General features: G+C 36.9%; 1 protein-coding gene across 1 annotated transcript in view; it reads right to left on the bottom strand.

Moving 5' to 3' along the window:
- The window catches only part of USH2A (usherin), a gene marked incomplete at its 5' end in the record, with an annotated part of 385,998 nt that overhangs the window by 193,332 nt on the left and 175,088 nt on the right, over positions 1-17,578 (bottom strand). Inside the window, 3 exons of the mRNA XM_082300920.1 lie at positions 1,729-1,876; positions 5,755-5,926; positions 6,414-6,573. Of these exons, the coding sequence (XP_082157046.1) occupies positions 1,729-1,876; positions 5,755-5,926; positions 6,414-6,573 (480 nt within the window). The remainder of the gene's footprint in view (positions 1-1,728; positions 1,877-5,754; positions 5,927-6,413; positions 6,574-17,578) is intronic.

Here is a 17,578-nt window from a genome sequence, read left to right as displayed (position 1 = left end):
TTCAGCCACTGGTGACCAGCACTCCCAGGTCCTTTTCCACTGGGCCCTTTTCCAGCCACTCTGCCCCCAACCTGTGTTGCTGCCTGGGGTTGGTGTGACTCAAGTGCAGGACCCAGCACTTGGCCTTGCTTAACCTCCTAAAATTGGCCTCGGCCCACTGATCCAGCCTGTCCAGATCCCTCTGCAGAGCCTTCCTGCCCTCCAGCAGATCAGCAATCCCATCCAATTTGGTTACATCTGCAAACTTGCTGAGGGTGCCCCAACACCCTCAGTGGTTTCCTAGCAAGCTGTTTATTGTATTAAAAGGGAGAGCCAAGCTGTACATAGTAAATGCTGTAGTAAAAAGATACAACACCCAAATTTAGTCATGCATCCCAACTTTTAGTTGTTTTAAAGGAAGCTTGTGGAAATTTATTTATTAAACTCTAGGTCTTTATCCTGTGCTGTTGATATGCACATATATATACATAGATGGATAGATAGATAGATAGATAGATAGATAGATATACACACACATGTATATGTTCACATTTATTTGATTAGTTAAGCCACTCTCTAAACTGTTTGGATTATTTTCCACAATGCAAAGATAACAGGATCAGGTCCTGAGACTAACTATAAAAAAAATGCCTATTTCAGTGAATATTAGTCAGACTTTAGCACTAAGCCAGATATATGACCTTCCTCCACATTTCCTCCCCTCCCATCCCTTACCCTTTCCTTTTCTCCTGCCTCCTCCCCTTTGCCACATAATCTGATGAGATTTTAGAAACAGGGTTAGAGAGTTTCTACGGGGCTAGGAAGCAAAATCTTCCACAATGACTTCCATACAAAGAACCATAAATTACCAAATACATTATTTAACAAGTGACATATTCTTACTTCTTTCTAAATTTAATGTAAGACCTTACCCAATACAATCACCACTTTTGGGGGAATCATTTAAAATGTCTTTAGTGAAGTTGAACAAGTACAATGTGCTTTATCACAACTGAAAGTGGGAAAAATCTTTCAGGACCAAATGAAATTAATGTGAAACCACTGGGAGAAATAATTATATATTATATATTGAAATATATCAATATCATGAGCCAATGAAGAAAAACATGTCTGATACATCAAATTTAGTGATTCCTACATGGCATCCCCTGCAGTGATTTAAACTGCTACATGCATGATAATAAAATCAGAGTGAATTCCAAGGTAAATGATACTGTGCAATCCCACTAGAAAAGTAAAATCTGTCTCAAAGTTCTACTCATGGATATTTCATAATGGAAAAAATTTCTGAACAAAAGAAAGTATATTGTTTGATTTTCACAGCCATAGAAATGTAGAACTTTATGATGAGTATGCAGAACACAAATCTAATTATTATTACATATCAATTAATGTAAAAGAAATGAATGTTTTATTGGAGGGTGAAATTAACATGCTAGACTGATATTCTCCAAGAATGCCTATTCCTCAGCTCAGTTGTCCTGGAAAACATTGAACAATGAGATGCAGTACACAAGAACTATCAAAAGGGAGCACTTTTGAGCCACTGAAACCGCACGATGGGCTGAAAACCACAATCTCCCTGCTGCAGACAATGATACTATCTCAGGTATTTTATGTGCTAAAATGATCATTAAAAATTAAGCACCACATATAAGCTGCCATTTAGAATATTAATTTACCTTTACTAATCATCTTTTTAACTTGAGGCTAAAAGAGTTCACTTACCATTCGGATACTCAGGCTTAGTCCATGAGATGTTAAAGGAGTCAGATGCATATGACTGGGCTTTTGGAGCAGGAACCCCTTCTGGTGTACTCTCATCTGTTATAGCTGCACTGGCTTCGCTTATTGAACACCCACCTCCAGTACAAGCCTTAAAATATTAATCAGAACAAATAAACAAGTTTCAATGTAGTACCAATAATTTTAGCAATTATTTTTTTGCCTAAGTTTCATTATTCTTCCGTACCTAAACCTAGTAAGCCTGTGATTCTCAGGTAAGACACTTATCATAGCATAGACTTGTTTACCTCTTTTCTTGAATAACAAGAGGATGTATAATAACTCATCATACTTAGTTTTTAGGCATACTATAGCTAAAATATTCCTCAGCAATTCCCAATAGCACCGAGAGCATGTGCAATTATAATAGTGAAAAACCACCCTATCATAAACCAGTATGTATTAGTTATGATTACATGTTTATGAAAAATAAAGTAAAATAATTTGTATTTCAGTTGCCAGAGAACAAAATGTTAACCATGCAATTTTTGTATTTTGCTTGGGATATGAAATAATACAGTGTCTGAATTCAACATTCACATTTAGACATACACTTACATGAAACTTACGGGATCATCTGTGTTTTTCTGATTTGTCCATGTCCTAAAGTGGACAAGTGGATCATCAGCACAAAAAGCATTAATAACCTTGCTCTCCAGATCTTCAGGAATAAAATGTTTCTCCCAATCTATTATATATATATATTTTAAAGGATTAGCTTTAATTTACCGTTTCCCACTGTTTTTCAAATCAGAGAGCAGTCAAACATATTTCCTATGCCCTCCAAAAGTGAATACTGACCCCAAGGGTAAAAATAAGTATTGTTTGTAAATGAGAGGCTCTTTTATACATAAAGATTGTTTTGATATCACTGGAAATTACATTCCCAATACAACTAAGGAATGACTCCATGTTCAGTCTGAACTACCAAGCAAAGATGAAAGAATGCAACCTCAGTTTTGGGAACATCCAGAAAATGGCATTTACTCTAAACATGATAATGTTTACAAAAAAAACCCCAAAATCAAAAAATGGTGTCAGTTTAGATGGATGCTCAGGTAACTATTAGCATTTTGGTAAGTACTATATTTAAGAAAATTATCCTTCCAGTAGAAGCAGAGTAAACTTTGAATGATTCCACTTCCACTGGCTTTATGAAGGAGCCAAAAAGACCAGTTCTGGAAGGCCTCTTTCTCATTTCTTTCTTACTGAGTCGCTAATTAACTTCCACCAGGCCTACTTCAGCAGTGGAGGGCTTTTTCCTTTAAAGGCTTGGTAACAGCAGCCTTTCCATTCATTTATTTCTTGAATATCATGCAGCTCAAATTTTGTATCTCTGAAATTTGCTGGGACATGAAGTTTCTGGATCTCTAATGAATATCAGTAAAAGAGAGCTCAGCTGCATTTTATGCAGTGGGATTTTAGATCCGTGTATCCAAATGGACTGGACATCTGGCAATCCCATCCAGTGATGCTCAAAGCCATGAAAACCTACACCCAGACTGAGTTCCACTTTTGTCACTCTGAGAAACAGATTTCAGGTAAAATTTGCAAAAATACCAAAGGAACTGGACAGCCAAAGGACAGATACGAACCACATCAGATGACACCACATAGCAATGCTCCAGCCAGGACCTGAGCCAGCTTACCCACACTGCAGGGTCCTGAGGAGATATTGTCTGAATAGCTCAATCACAGAAGCACTTCAGTCATACAAACAAGAGTGACACCCTGGCTACTAAAGGCAGCCTTTCAGCTTTCCATTTGCTTTCAGACTGGCATGGTTCACACTCACCCAGCTTAGAGCATGAAACAGAACAAAAACAAGTTCCTTTGCACTAATCCACAGAGACATGACCTTTCGTTTTCATGGCTGACTTTTGGAAAAAAGCATTAGATTTGCTTACAAAACCTGTTATATTCATTTATGAATACAATTTCTGCATATAAAATGGCAGTAATCAATTCTGAAAATTGGTAACAGCATGCAAAGATAAATATTTTCTTAACTCTATTCACTATAGTTACATTAACCTCTCATACAAAAGTTAAAGCCAGCAGCATCTGAGGTGCTGAAAGTTCTGCTGCTGAGGCTCCTGATTTGTGTTCAAGCTGCAATTTTTGATAACTCCATTTCCCACATAAACTGAAACCAGTTTTTGAATGGATACAAATCAAAATTAATAGTAGCTGTGAGACAATGAAAATAAAAAGATTCTAGCTGATAGAATATTTCATTTTAACAAAAAAAAATAAAGGGAATAATTTAATTATCCACTGTTGACATTTGTTTGGGGTTCTTCTATGCTAAAAAAGTTTTATTGAAATTCAGTTAAATTTATATGAAACACTAAATATTTCATTTTTTTCCAGGTGTATCCTTGATTTGAATTTTTTGTGAATTTGGTTTTTGTTGGGTTTTTTGTGTTTGGGGTTTTTTTCCTTTCATAAAGTATAAAAGTAACATTTGGCCACGTTTAGTCTTCTTAACTTGTAAATCTGTACTATTGCATTCATCTCAAACCAGTATAACAAGTACAATGGATCCAAAAGTTATAAGAAAGCTATCACACCTCAAAAATATTGGGCTTTTCATGCACTTTCAGACTTGTCATTTTCAAAGCTGCAAGGACATTTAGATCTTCTAACCCACCTATCACAGACCGCTGCATTTTATCCAGGTAAATCCAGTTATCTTTATCACGAGAAGAAGTTACAGTTTCCTACTTTCTGATTAAATGCAAATATTAAGCGGGGGATAAAAAATTAAAAAGAAACGAGAAATTAAATGTAAAGAGTAAAGGTTCCTAAAAATTTATTCGGTAACTTTTAGGAAATCTGTGCACACTGTCGAAGCAAAACCAACATCCACACAACACTTCCTCCCATATCCCAAGGCAGAGCCAACAAAAGAAGCAGTCCCAGTTGCTCCCCAGACTGTAGCTGTTAATTCTTGCCTGATCCTCTCTCCTTGTGCCACCATGCACAGGAGTGGGGCAGGAGCAGAGAAGAGCTGTGGCACAGTGAAGGACAGCACAAATTCTTTTGCAAAGAATAAATAAAAAAGAAAGGCATAAAATGCTTGTTGAAGTCATGTCTTAGTTTTGGACATGGTGCTATTATACATGCTATGCAATTTACTATGCTGAAATATCTAGGCACAAATGAATTAATTTCAACATGAATCTAAGCTTTAATTAGACTGAATATCCTTGTTTTTTTCAGGTTCAAGTCAGATCCTTATCATTACCTGAAGGTAGTTTATTTTTTGTGGTATAATATTTAGAACATTCAAGAGCATGTTAAGGAAAAATGAATGCATACCCAGACTACATAAATGTAAATTTATTCATAATCAAGAGCAGAATATTTTTCTATGGCATTTATCAAAGCAAATATTCTTATATAGGTATTGTTATAAAATGAACTGTGTGCTTAAAACAAGGGACAATCCCCTGCTTTTATTCACATATTTTCAGGTTTTTTAGTGAGCTGAAGCTGTTCTATTTCATCACAAAATAAAACCAGTAATAAAGAAATGCAATGAAAACACAAATGTCCTAAAATGTTTTGAATTTGCTATTTCCTTCTACATACAGATTTTAAGATGAAAGAACAAATTGCCATGGTACAAAATATGAAAGTTTAACAGTTTTAAATACATTCAATGTTTTCTTGTAAGTTGGGTCCAAGGAGACATTTTTAATGCATGTCATGTATTTCTGCTCAACTCTTTATTAGTTACCCAAATTATCCTTGAAGAAAACATGTACTTAAATGACATACACATTTTTGTGAGTCTGTTTTGAAACAAAAACAGGGTTTTTGTTCAGGGTGGCTTATTCACCTTAGCTTCAGAAAGAAGAGGCTAAACAAAGTGGACACAGGAACCGCTAAATATTAAGATGCTAACAAAGTCAGAATCATTTTCACCATTTTACACCTCTACTACACATCTTTAAAACTTACAGCTAGTTTTATGAGGTATTCAGTACCCGGGAAAAGCTGTGGAATAGTAAAATCCAGAAAAAGTTCTGTGCTGTTATAGATTACATTCCACTTGGTAAAATTCTGCTCATTGGTGGCCATATAAATTATATAGCGATCTAGGATTCCATTTACTTCTACTGGTTCTTTCCATCTGCAAATAAAAGCAAAATATGATGAAGACCAGAACAAATAAAGATTCAGACCACGCTGAAAAATGTAAGGCTTTGTTTAGGGGACTTCATGGGGTTTATTTTGAGAATCTGAAAAATGCAGTTGTGCAATCATAAAAATAAATCTAAGCCATACCTCTAATGCAGTATTTGTACTCAATAGATAAATGATTACACACAAAGCAGGGGCTACAAAAGGGGCATATCACCAGAACATTTTCTGCACTGAAGTTTGCAGAGGCTATGCCCATATGTAGGTTATACTGATTGCGTAAAGACAAAATGGAAATTAAGTTGGCAAGTGATAATCAGAAGGTTCACAGAACCACTAAACTAATCACTTCTATGCATTTAATCATAATAAATTTAATTTTATGTCACAAACCCTTCCCCTGATTGAACTCACTGGAATTCTTGAATAAACTGATGCACTATTGTGTTGTCAGGAAAGAAGAAATCCTTACTTACTGTACATATATTGTTCTAGAATCCAAAACCGTCAGGAGCGGGGCATCTACGTGAGCTGGTGGCAGCTGTGCTGTAAACAAGGTGACCTGGGAGCTGTTTGTACAGCCAGCAAGCGTGCACGCAGTGAGCAGGAACTGGTGCGGCGTGAAAACTGCCAAATCTAGGGCAAAAGAAGAAGAGGAATTTCTTTGGTATATTCATTTTACCTTGTTTTTCTGTAGCTTTCAGAAACTAGTGAGTTCAGACAATCAAGAGGAAGGGGGACCTGTATCTCTTAAATGTTTCAGGTTTGCCCCAGAGGAGTGAATAGGTACTGGTTCTTTAATAGTGGATAACTGCAAATTGTGACTACTAATAGATCTGTGGGGTGTGCTTTGGTTGAGACAACCCCACTGTACTCCATTTACACCAGAATGTACACCAACCAACCAACCAAATAGAAGTTAGCTTTTTAGGTGCTACATACTACATCAATTTGCTACAGTGGCAAATGAACACCTTTGAGATGATTAAATCAAATCAAATTAAATTAATGGAAAAACAAGTACAGATTCATTAACACAGATGGATTATTATTTTTTTTAATGTGCTGTATGAAACATGAATGCCAAGCATCGATACGTACAACGATTCACTCCATGCAGATTTCAATACAAGTATGAACATGAAGTAAGCTCACTGTTGCAACCACTCATACTAACCCCTTAGCTCTCTGCCTGTTTGTCTTCAGGTGCTCAAACATCAATCAATCATAAAATATATTTCAGTAAAGACAATCCATCTAATGCTAGAGCAAAACAACTGTTCAATGGTTATTAATTATGAAGCTATCTTGAGTTTCAATTACTGCAGAAAATGGTGAATAAAACGTAGCATTTTTTCTGAATAAATATTCCAAAAGACCATATATTCTTCCCTACACTAATAAAGGAATGTTTGATAGAAAAATTGTAGCATGAAAGTAATGCAGACATAATTTTCTAATATTTTCCTTTTTCTTTCTTCATTAAAATACAAATCATAGACTTGAACAAGCAAATCCTTTAAGAAGACATTTACAGTTGAGGTTTTGGCAACAGTATAAGGTAAAATGTTTGTTCAACCGACACACCTTTTCAGTATGCCAGAAAAGTTCTGTGTTTTCATAAGACATAAGAAATAGTAGTTTTTTCAGAGCCCAATAGTATCAAACTATAATTTTGTACAAAACTATTCGTGAGCACAAATTTAAAAATTGCAGTTGGATGACAAAGACATCACCAACGCAGAGATGTTGTAGACCCAACTTCTCTCTCATTAATTTTCCCCTCATATAACACCTCCAGTCCCTGCAGGAACGGAATTTCTTCTGATTTGCTCCACTCTGCATAAGGAGAGAATGAACTTGTGCATTTTTATTGAAAATACTGCATCACTCAGCGGTATTGTTCTATGGAGCACATGGCAAAGTGTGAGTTAAAAAAGAATGCCGCAGCTAAAAAAAAAATCATCAAGTGAATGCCTGTAACAGTGACATGTTTAATCAACATAATGGGACTGATTCTACCAGGGTTAAGCAGTGCTTAAGTCAGTGAGAGGGGGAAAGCACACTCCAGAGCAGGTGCTCAAGCTGGCTCAGCATGCAGGGAAACTCCACATACTGCCCTGGCTGTATTGCCTTCATTAGTGTACACCTCCCCGGGTCCCTTATTCCCTGCAGCTGCCATAAGAGAAGCCAGAAAATGTGCAGATAGAGCTGAAAGTCTGTGACACAAATATCAGACATTCCATGTTGTGAGTGGGCAAACAAGTGACCAGAAGGATTTTACTTTCAGCAATCCTAAAATGAACAGATGAAAGAATTCATGGAACCCGTGTAATTCATAACCTGGTAGATACTGAACGTACATTCTTCTCCCAAAGTTGAAATTATACGGTAGGGCTTCACTTAGAAGGGTGAATATAACCCAAGGGAAGAGAAAAGAAAAAGTTGGTTTCTCCTTTTCCATTTGTTCACAGTGGATCACTCTTTTCCTTGTCAGTGAGGGGTGTTTTTCTCTCCTTTAAGGAAAACTCCACATCTGGAACTACTATTTCTTAAAAAGGTAGCTTGTACTGAAACCCTGATTTGAAGCAGACTGTAGCTGATGAGACTACTGGCAGGCATAAGTTTCTGGAAATACCTTGTGTAATTTGAAGAGGGAAGAACTTTATCAAGGACTAAGAGAATGGAAGATGGAAAAATGTTTTATTTCCCTCCCTGAAAAAAAACAATTGACTCTAAGTTACCTTGTGTGTCTCAGTACCAAGATTGGAAAAAGCAAAAAGACAAGACAGGGAAACATGTTAAGTTTTAAAATAACAGGAATAGCAAGGAATGGAAACACAGGACATATGAGCACAGAAATCCTTAGGGATCAGCTGATAAGCATACTGAAAGGGGAGGGAAGGATAGGAGAGTTCAAAAAATAGTTGAAATATAAAAAAAATTTTAAAAGCAACACGTCATCAGAATCAAAGAAAATCTTTATTCCTCATCTTGATTTACTAACACCAAAGTATTTTGACTACTAAATAGAAAGTTTCCATGGAATCTCAAAGATTTAGCTGGGATAAGGGCTAAAAAGAAAAATTATGTTTGTGTAAGCAGAAGAAGAACACAAAGAAATTCAAGGCTTAGCAATGTCATTCAAGGTAGGAGCTTTGCAATCATTAAAATCTCACCATAGACTTCAAGGTTTGGAGCCAGAAAATACAGGGTAGGCAGTATTTCTAAAAGGTTAGAAGCAGACTGACAAACTAAACATTAAAAATTATATTACATCATAATCAATACAATTATTCATCACAATCTAATTTGTCAGATATTTTCCTATTTCAAGTTCAAAGTGTTTCATAACGGATCACTGGATTCAAACAGCTACAGATACAAACATGAATTTGAAAGAGGGAGGAGGTTCTTAAAACTACAAAGCCACTGTTTGTCAAGGTCCTCTAGCAACAATGCCTTGCTTTCCATTTGCTTGATTGCATGATTTGCATAAGATCAAATGTAGGCAATTGTGGACATGAAAAACAGATCGCTCTCAAACACATTAGAAACGGATCCACAAGCATTATGTGGAAACATGTTACAAGAAAATGCACCCCCATGCATGCAAAACTCAGTGATTAATGTCAAACAAACTGTAATTTACAATATAGGGTGTGAATTATATGTTATTTTACAATTGATTTCATGTTGTTGCTGGAAGAATTTCACTGATCTCAATTTACAAGATGAACCCAGTAAGGACACAATTACTACTTTTAAACCTACAACAAAGCCTGAATTTTTTTTCTCATAAATTTGCTTGATCAGGTTATAGTCCAATCTGTTCCACAATTCCAGTTCCCTAAGTTAATTTAAAGATCAAATGTTTCTTATTTCAATATTCCAATAACTACTCATAGAAACCACTTATTTCTTATCAATATAAAGCTAAACCTAGAAATTATAGAAGTTCACTGATGAAAAAAACCCCTAAATTCAGGATTCGGTCTTGTTCTCATTTTTAGACTCAGAAGAGCAGAAATCACTAAAGAACAAAGAAAAAGATCCTTTTTTGAGGGTACAAGATTTCCTCAAGTTATCCTATTAAAGTAGAAGGTAGACAGAAAAGTAATTCTGCATTTTTCATGCCAAAAACAGAACAAAGGAAGAAAGCTAAAATAAAATCCCACATCTCTGTTTTAAACCCATTACTTACTTTCCCCAAAGAAAAAGGTGGAGCAGAGGGAGAGGAAGGATCAACTTGCCTTTTTATTTCTTTGACCTCAGAGGCAACACAAACAAACTAAATTATTTTCTATCTCATGCATCAGGAAGATAATTGTGAACTATAGTGACTATCATTAAAATTGATATTTGCATACCACTACTTATGACATTTGTGGGGTGTGTGGAACTTCCCACACTAACCAACTATAGTGGTTGGTATTCCATCAGTTTCTAATAACCACCTGCATAAGTCCTGAGAGCACAATCAATGCATGAGACAGAAAGAATAAAGAATGACCCTGTTTGCATGGTCAATAAGAACACTCACTTTGCTTTGATGAGATTTAATGGGTAGTCATTGAAAGATAATATGCAACACTACAGTGCCACTCTTAGCATGGAATTTGAGAGATATTACTAAAATAGAGTACAAAAACATAATTAGTACAGTCAAAAAAAAAAACAAACCCAACCAAAAATCAGAGATTTAACAAAACGTGAGCTTTACCATTTAGTTGTCAGAATACATCCCAGTTCAAAAACACCACAGCAGCAATAGCTACAATATATTAATTTATCTTTAACACCCATATTTTATATTCAGACTTACTGCAAGAGAGCCACACACCCTCTTTGTTCCCCTCTTCCACCCTATTTCCACTCTCCCTGGTTTCAGGCAGCTACTGTAAGGACCAGAAATGGCAACGTCCTGTCCTGGTGAACACTCACATGACTTGGGCAAGGAATCCCACACAGTTTCTCTCAGGAAAATAATTGAGACAACAGTTATCCCATTGCTATAGTCAAAGGAAAATGATACAGCAACACTGTAGCAAGGGACTGCTAGCAGCACAACAACAAAAACCTGCTGAGAGAATAAGAAAATTAAAAAACTTCCAAAGAATTCCAATCAACACGTAGTTTATGTAGGTACACTGTACAAACACTTCAGCTCATTACTCACATCCTTACTCTGTTCTCTCATCTTCTTTCTCACAATCTATTAACTCATAGTAACTTAATATTTAATTAGAAGATAAACTCCTTGTGACCGTAAATCTGCATCACCAAATACAACCATGGCCCCTTCTGATTTCTATGCACCAAAAAAAAATCCCAAACATCTAATTCATATGCTAAGTGACAAGGTCCACATTATCAGGCTTCCTCCATCAGACATCATTAGCAGTTCTCTGCCTTCCACCATTTCCTGAGAGCAAGCAACAAGTCATATTTAACTTTTAGTAGAGTATATCATGCTTGCTTTATTTATAAAGCACCAATCACATAATTATATTGACTCTCAAAGAGCCATCACTAATGTACAACTTTGTCTGGAAGGGTATTACACTAATGCTGCATCATTTCATAGATTTGCAAACCCCACACCATACCCATCACTTCCTTGAAAATATTTCAGAAAAAAACAAGGTATCACAAATGACACCCCTTAGGTACTTCAGGCAACTCAATCAACAGGAAGAAAGTGCTCATGTACCTAATTGCATAAATTAGCAATGGATGGCCTTTCACGTGTGCAACTGGCCCTTTAATTGAAGAAAACAGCTGTCTTCCAAGATACTAGCAAATTCTACAATATTAATTAACAACTAAGAATGCTTATGTGATTCTGTGATGTGACAAAATTTAAAGACTTTTGTGAAGCCATTAAAAACAATCACAAGTAAAAAAGAGAAACAAATAAACGGAGGGTCACAAATAACTGTTTTCAGAAAGCACCATAAGCTGTTGTTCTGCTCTAAGAACAACAGCAAAGACTTTGACATAATGGCACATGGACAAAATAACTTGGCTTCCAGCTGGCAAGCAAATGCTGATGTTTTTTAGAAAACTATTTGTTCAGCAGTAAACATCTCTGGTTTTCCAAATCACTTGTAAAGGAAGAAATTCTTTACTGTGAGGGTGGCAAGACACTGGAACACATTGCCCAGAGAAGCTGTAGATACCCCAACCCTGAAGTGCTCAAGGCTAGGCTGGACAGAGCTCTGAGCAACCTGGTCTAGTGAGAGGTGACCCTGCCCGCAGCAGGTCCCTTCCAACCCAGGCCATTCTATGACTCTATGAAATCCTCATTCCTTTTGAGACCTCTACACTTCAGAAGAATTCAGGGAACTTCCAGATCCCATCTTAGGAAATAAAAAGCATAGCAGAAAAACATTAAACATATGGAAGCATGAAAACATAACAGTTATGTATTGGACTGTGCAAGAGTTATATTCAAGAAGAAAAACCCTTTGGCACAACGGTGAAACAAAATGATCTTTCATCATTTCAGTTTGAAATGATTTCAAGAAATTAGTAAAGATTTTACATGCCTGAAAATGGTTCCACTGTTGGAAAAGGGACAGTTCTGAAGTACATTAAGGCTTTTAAAGATAATTATGTTTTAACAGCAAAGATTATCGTTTGTTTGCCTTCACATTTAGTAACAGTGTCCCTTGGTTATGCTCTTACACCCTTAATTGTTGCCCAGAAAAACTTTCTGCCATTTATTGTCCCAAAGTCTTGTACTTCTTTAAGCCAAAAGACATCCCTCAAAAGTTAGGTTTCATCCTGACCAGTTCACAGGGCCACATAAACCATTCCTGATTGTGTTTCATTGTTCCTTTTTATTTTAGTAAAACTATTTTAGTTTTAACCTTCCTTAGATAGGTACACATTTTTATTTACACATTATTCCTATGCCTATTATTCCTATCTCATCGTAAAAGCTGGAAAGCAAGGATTCCAGTCTTTTATTTTAAAGCCACATCCCTGAGATAGCTGCTATGGGAACATTTTCCAGGCTGTTCTTACTCTCCAGTTAGGGCACACTAGCTTGAAATCCCAAAGGTGCTCAGCTGAAGAGAACTCAAATCACGAGGAGTGCTCCACACCAGATGGTTTAGAAAAAGCAGAAGGGACACATCAGAGAACAGTTAAACTTCTCTTCAGACTTTAGCACCAACTAATGCACCTCATTGCTTGTGTGACTCTAAAGACATGTCATGTCACTGACCACAGAAGAATCATGGTGCTCCTTGGAACCCTCCTTCCCATAACATCCCTGATATGTTTTCCTCTGACCCATCAGCATTAGTCACCATTAGAAAAATATGAAGGCATGTTGGGAGGTTTTTCAAAAGCTTCTCCTGCTGCCAAAATGACAGAGCCAGTCAGTCAGTGCAAATATTCAGTATCAAATGAACCTAACAAACTTCCAGGTTACATCTTTGCTTACTAGAATTAAAACCATTCACTGTCTCCCTAGTTTACTTCAATTATAGAAGCTGGACAAATAAAGTGAGTTTGAAGGTCAGAGGGGGAGAAAACAGAAAGAAGAAAAAGCACATTAATTTTTACCAGGCACATGAAGAGAAGTAATTGTGGTCAATAACGCTAGCTCAGTTTTATGTCCATCTTTGTCATTTCTTTATACATCATATGGAATGAAGATTTTAAGATTTAAATGAAAATTTCCATTCATGAATGCTTCCAATCCAGTCTGTATTTCTTATATATGCAACTGTATTTCTTATTTCAGCTTAAATAGAGTTATGTTAGTATACATCATAAGAACCATAATGTCTCAGTCAATGTTGAGCCCAAAATGGGAAAAAGGAAGAAAGAGTGGTTTGACCATTTTACTTCTGTATTGCTTCAGCTTTATATTCACAACTGGAAAACATATTTACACTAGGCAAATACATTGCAAATTTGAATCTCAGATACCTGCTTCTACAAAAATGGAACTACTCTGGATTCACATTAGCATGACCAAGAACCCTTTGGCTCACCAGCAGAAGTACATCCCGTATTCCCAAGTAATTCCAATCTTGCTGCAGTAGGAGAAACAAAATTCAGACCTACCTAACATTTGGTGCTGAGGTAATTGTAGAGAACAAGAAAAGTGTCAGGCTGCCACTTTCACAACCCACTGAAGAACACTATATGAACGTGCTGCCGTGGCAAGTAAGATGTGGTTATACATGAATTTATAGTAAGCAACAGCAACTATTACTATCTGTTTTATATAAATCAACAGTGCAGTCTCATCTGGAGCAGCATAGACTACAGAGTGCAGAAATAAAGTCTGTCTGGAAAACAGCAGTGAGAGAGCACAGACTTACAAACACTTTGTTAGGAAGAGAGGCTGCAAAAACAACCTCAGAGAAGGAAACAAAGGAGACACACCATACAGGGGTATAAGACAGTAAGTGCTACATAGAAAAGCAATTAGGATGCTCTATTCCCATGAATTCCCATTCAATAATAGAGGGGGAGGAGGAAGGAAGGGAGGGAGAAAGGACATGCAATAAATTCAGAAAGTGGAATTTTCAGAGAAACCCACCCCACCTAAAATCATGAAACATCTACTACTGCTGATAAGAAGATTCAGGTTTATTTTCATAAATCAAACTTGGGGGGAGAAACATTAAGTATCAATAAAATGTTTTTAAAATTATTTATGTAAGCATCACCATAATTTGCAAATCCTGCAAGATTTCTATACTTCTCTCTTTGTATCTGAGACAACTTAGAACTCGTTAACACTGTATTTATTTTTATATAAGTTTTTCCGCCAAGCAAAGGAAAAGAGGGATGGGATCAAAGAAATTAATTTCCAAAAATAATTAATTAATTTTGATAAAAATTAGACAACTTTACTTATAGATTTTTCTTACTAGGATTTAGTATGCATACTAAATTACAAAATACCATTTTAATGCCAAAACAATTGTCTTAATAAACAAAAGCAAATTCACCAAACAAGCAGAAGCTTCAGAGAGAACACTCAATACTAGAAATTGGAACCTAAACAAGAAAACTACAAGAAGGGCTCTTTGAACTGCCATCAACTACAAGTCGATTCAATAAGTGATTTATAGGTTGCGAGTTTTATTTAGCAATCTATGCATTTTACATCCATGGTGAGTAACTTTTTTCACCATTTTGTGTAGTTCCAGGCATGTGAGATGATTAGAGAACAACTCTCACCATCCAGGCAAGCCATCATGAGATTTAAGAGTTTCTGTAGAAGAGATACTATCACCTTCCTAGGACCAGAACAGCTCTGTATTCCTGAATTATAGTCAGAGGATAAAGGAGTTTGCCAAAGCATTACTGTAGTGCTGGAACAGGGATAGTGGGAGGACTCAGCTTCTGAGCACTGCTCCTAAACAAGACAATTTATAGCAAGTTAAATCTGTTGCAAGACTACAAAAGCTGAGCTAGTTTTCCGCTGACCACAAAATAAGCAGCATAGTAAAACATACTGTATTTCTATCTGTCCTTCTCTCTCCTTACTAGAACAAGCAGCCCAAGCTGTAGAGTCATTAATATGGTCAACACGTGGTTGGGCAAAATTATTTGGATTCCTTATTTGTTTTGGGTTTTTGTTTTGTTTCATTTCATATTTACTTTCAAAACACACACACACAGAAACAAAGGCAAAAAAATGAAAGCCCGAAGTTTTTTTCAACTTGACATGTTGCACTACCCAGTTATGGCATGTAGTGTCAGTAATGTCATCAGATAACATAACTGCCACAATCTGATGTGATGCATTAAACTGGGATTACCAGAATAAATCATGTTTGTGGGTACACAGATCACAGGTGGTGCAGTCAGCTGCTCTGTATTATGGCATATCTATAGGATGTGAAGATTAGGATATAATGTCCAGAGGCTTGTTCTCATTTGTGAAGTGCTTTGCAACCATAAGTCAATAGTAAGGAGCCACAAAACAGTTATAATGGCATAAACCATCATCAGGGAAAAATACAAATCGATCAGTGCCAGTGATATAAAAGGGAGATCCTGCATCTGTCCCTAGTCTCATAAATTCAGTGGTTGTTGCAGGCTTTTCCTCTGTCCCACGTGTACTTTATTAACAACAGTAACTATCATAAATAATAATAATGCAGAGTAGTTTATTTCAAGATGAATGCTCTTCTTATTATCTGTTGATCCTATACCTTATTTCTTACATCGTGTCTGTGTTCCTCTGGTAAACGGGAGGGGAGAGCTAGCTAAATTTATTGTTTGAAGTTTATGCTCTTTAATTGGCAACAGAGTGTTATGCCCAGAAAGTTGTCTATGTAGGCTCCTTGAAATATCTGCATACCTTAACCAGCATGTTAAGCCTCTACAAAGGAGGCACAGAATTTACATTCTACTGCGTGCTATAAATAAGTAATAAGAACAGATTAGAATTATGCATTTACGCCTACTAGTGAGAGTGAGATGCATAATTCACAAGTGGCAAACCCTTAAGAGGCTTTTGTATTTCACCCCACTCCTCTCCCTGCTCCAGTCTTGTCTATGTAGAATGCAGTATATTGTTCAGTCCCACTGTTTCACAATTTTAGGGGTTTTTTTTCAAGATAGGTTGCTTAGGTTTTGTAATGACCACTTCTTTCTTGAAGAAGAGTAACTGACACTATGTTAGTAGTCATTGCTGGGTATGTGCCTGCATTATGTTACATTATTGGTATCATCTTTATGAATTTTCTTGTGAAACTCAGGGACACAACTAAGAGACTGCAGGACTTGCAACTGAAACTTCCCTATGCTTCCCCAGCACAGAGAGGACATATGCCTGTTGGAGAAGGTCCAAAGCAGGGCCACGAAGTTGATTAATGGGATGGAGCACCTCTTCCATAAGGAAAGGCTGAGAGAATTGAGATTGTTCAGTCTGAAAAGAGAAGGTTTCGAGGTGACCTAATTGCAGCCTTCCAGTACCTGAAGGGAACGTATAAGAAAGAGAGCAAGTAGTGACAAGGGGGAATGGATTCAAACTGAAGGAGAGTCAGCTTAGATTAAATTTTTAGGAAGAAGTTCTTTACTGTGAGAGTGGTGAGGCACTGGAACAGGTTTCCCAGAGAAGCTGTGGATGCCCCATCCCTGGGAGTATACAGGGCCAGGTTGGATGGGGCTTTCAGCATCCTGGTCTAGTGGAAGGTGTCTCTGTCCATGCCAGAGGGGTTGACACCAGATGATCTTTAAGGTCTGTTCCCACTCAGGCCATTCTATGATTCACAGCTAACATGACATACTGCTCCTCTAGCTGGACCTCCTGGAGGAATAGACTCATCTCCATGTCCATTCACATCCTCATCTTTTCTGCTGAAGTCTGAAAATACCTGTTGTGACCACCACATGAAGGCCACAGATTTTTCCAAAACTGTGGCTTTTCCCCACAACAGTCCTACCTCCAAAAACTCTGTTACCTGGTGATAAGGTGTAGAAACAAGGCTCTATTTCAGTCTAGCTGCTTTACTAATTTTTGGTTCTCTGGCTGCAGCACTACAGTGTTGATTCATGTACCTCCCAAAGCAGCATCACTAGGGACAGGCTCTTTGGTGAACAAGTTACCTTCTAATTTCTCTCAGCTCTTTTGAACTTAGTTTATTTATCTACCTGG

Source organism: Coloeus monedula, assembly GCF_965178545.1.
Source record: "Coloeus monedula genome assembly, chromosome: 2".
NCBI classification, from domain to species: domain Eukaryota; kingdom Metazoa; phylum Chordata; class Aves; order Passeriformes; family Corvidae; genus Coloeus; species Coloeus monedula.
Note: the sequence above shows the minus strand (reverse complement) of the source record. Positions and strands in the feature narration are given on the sequence as shown.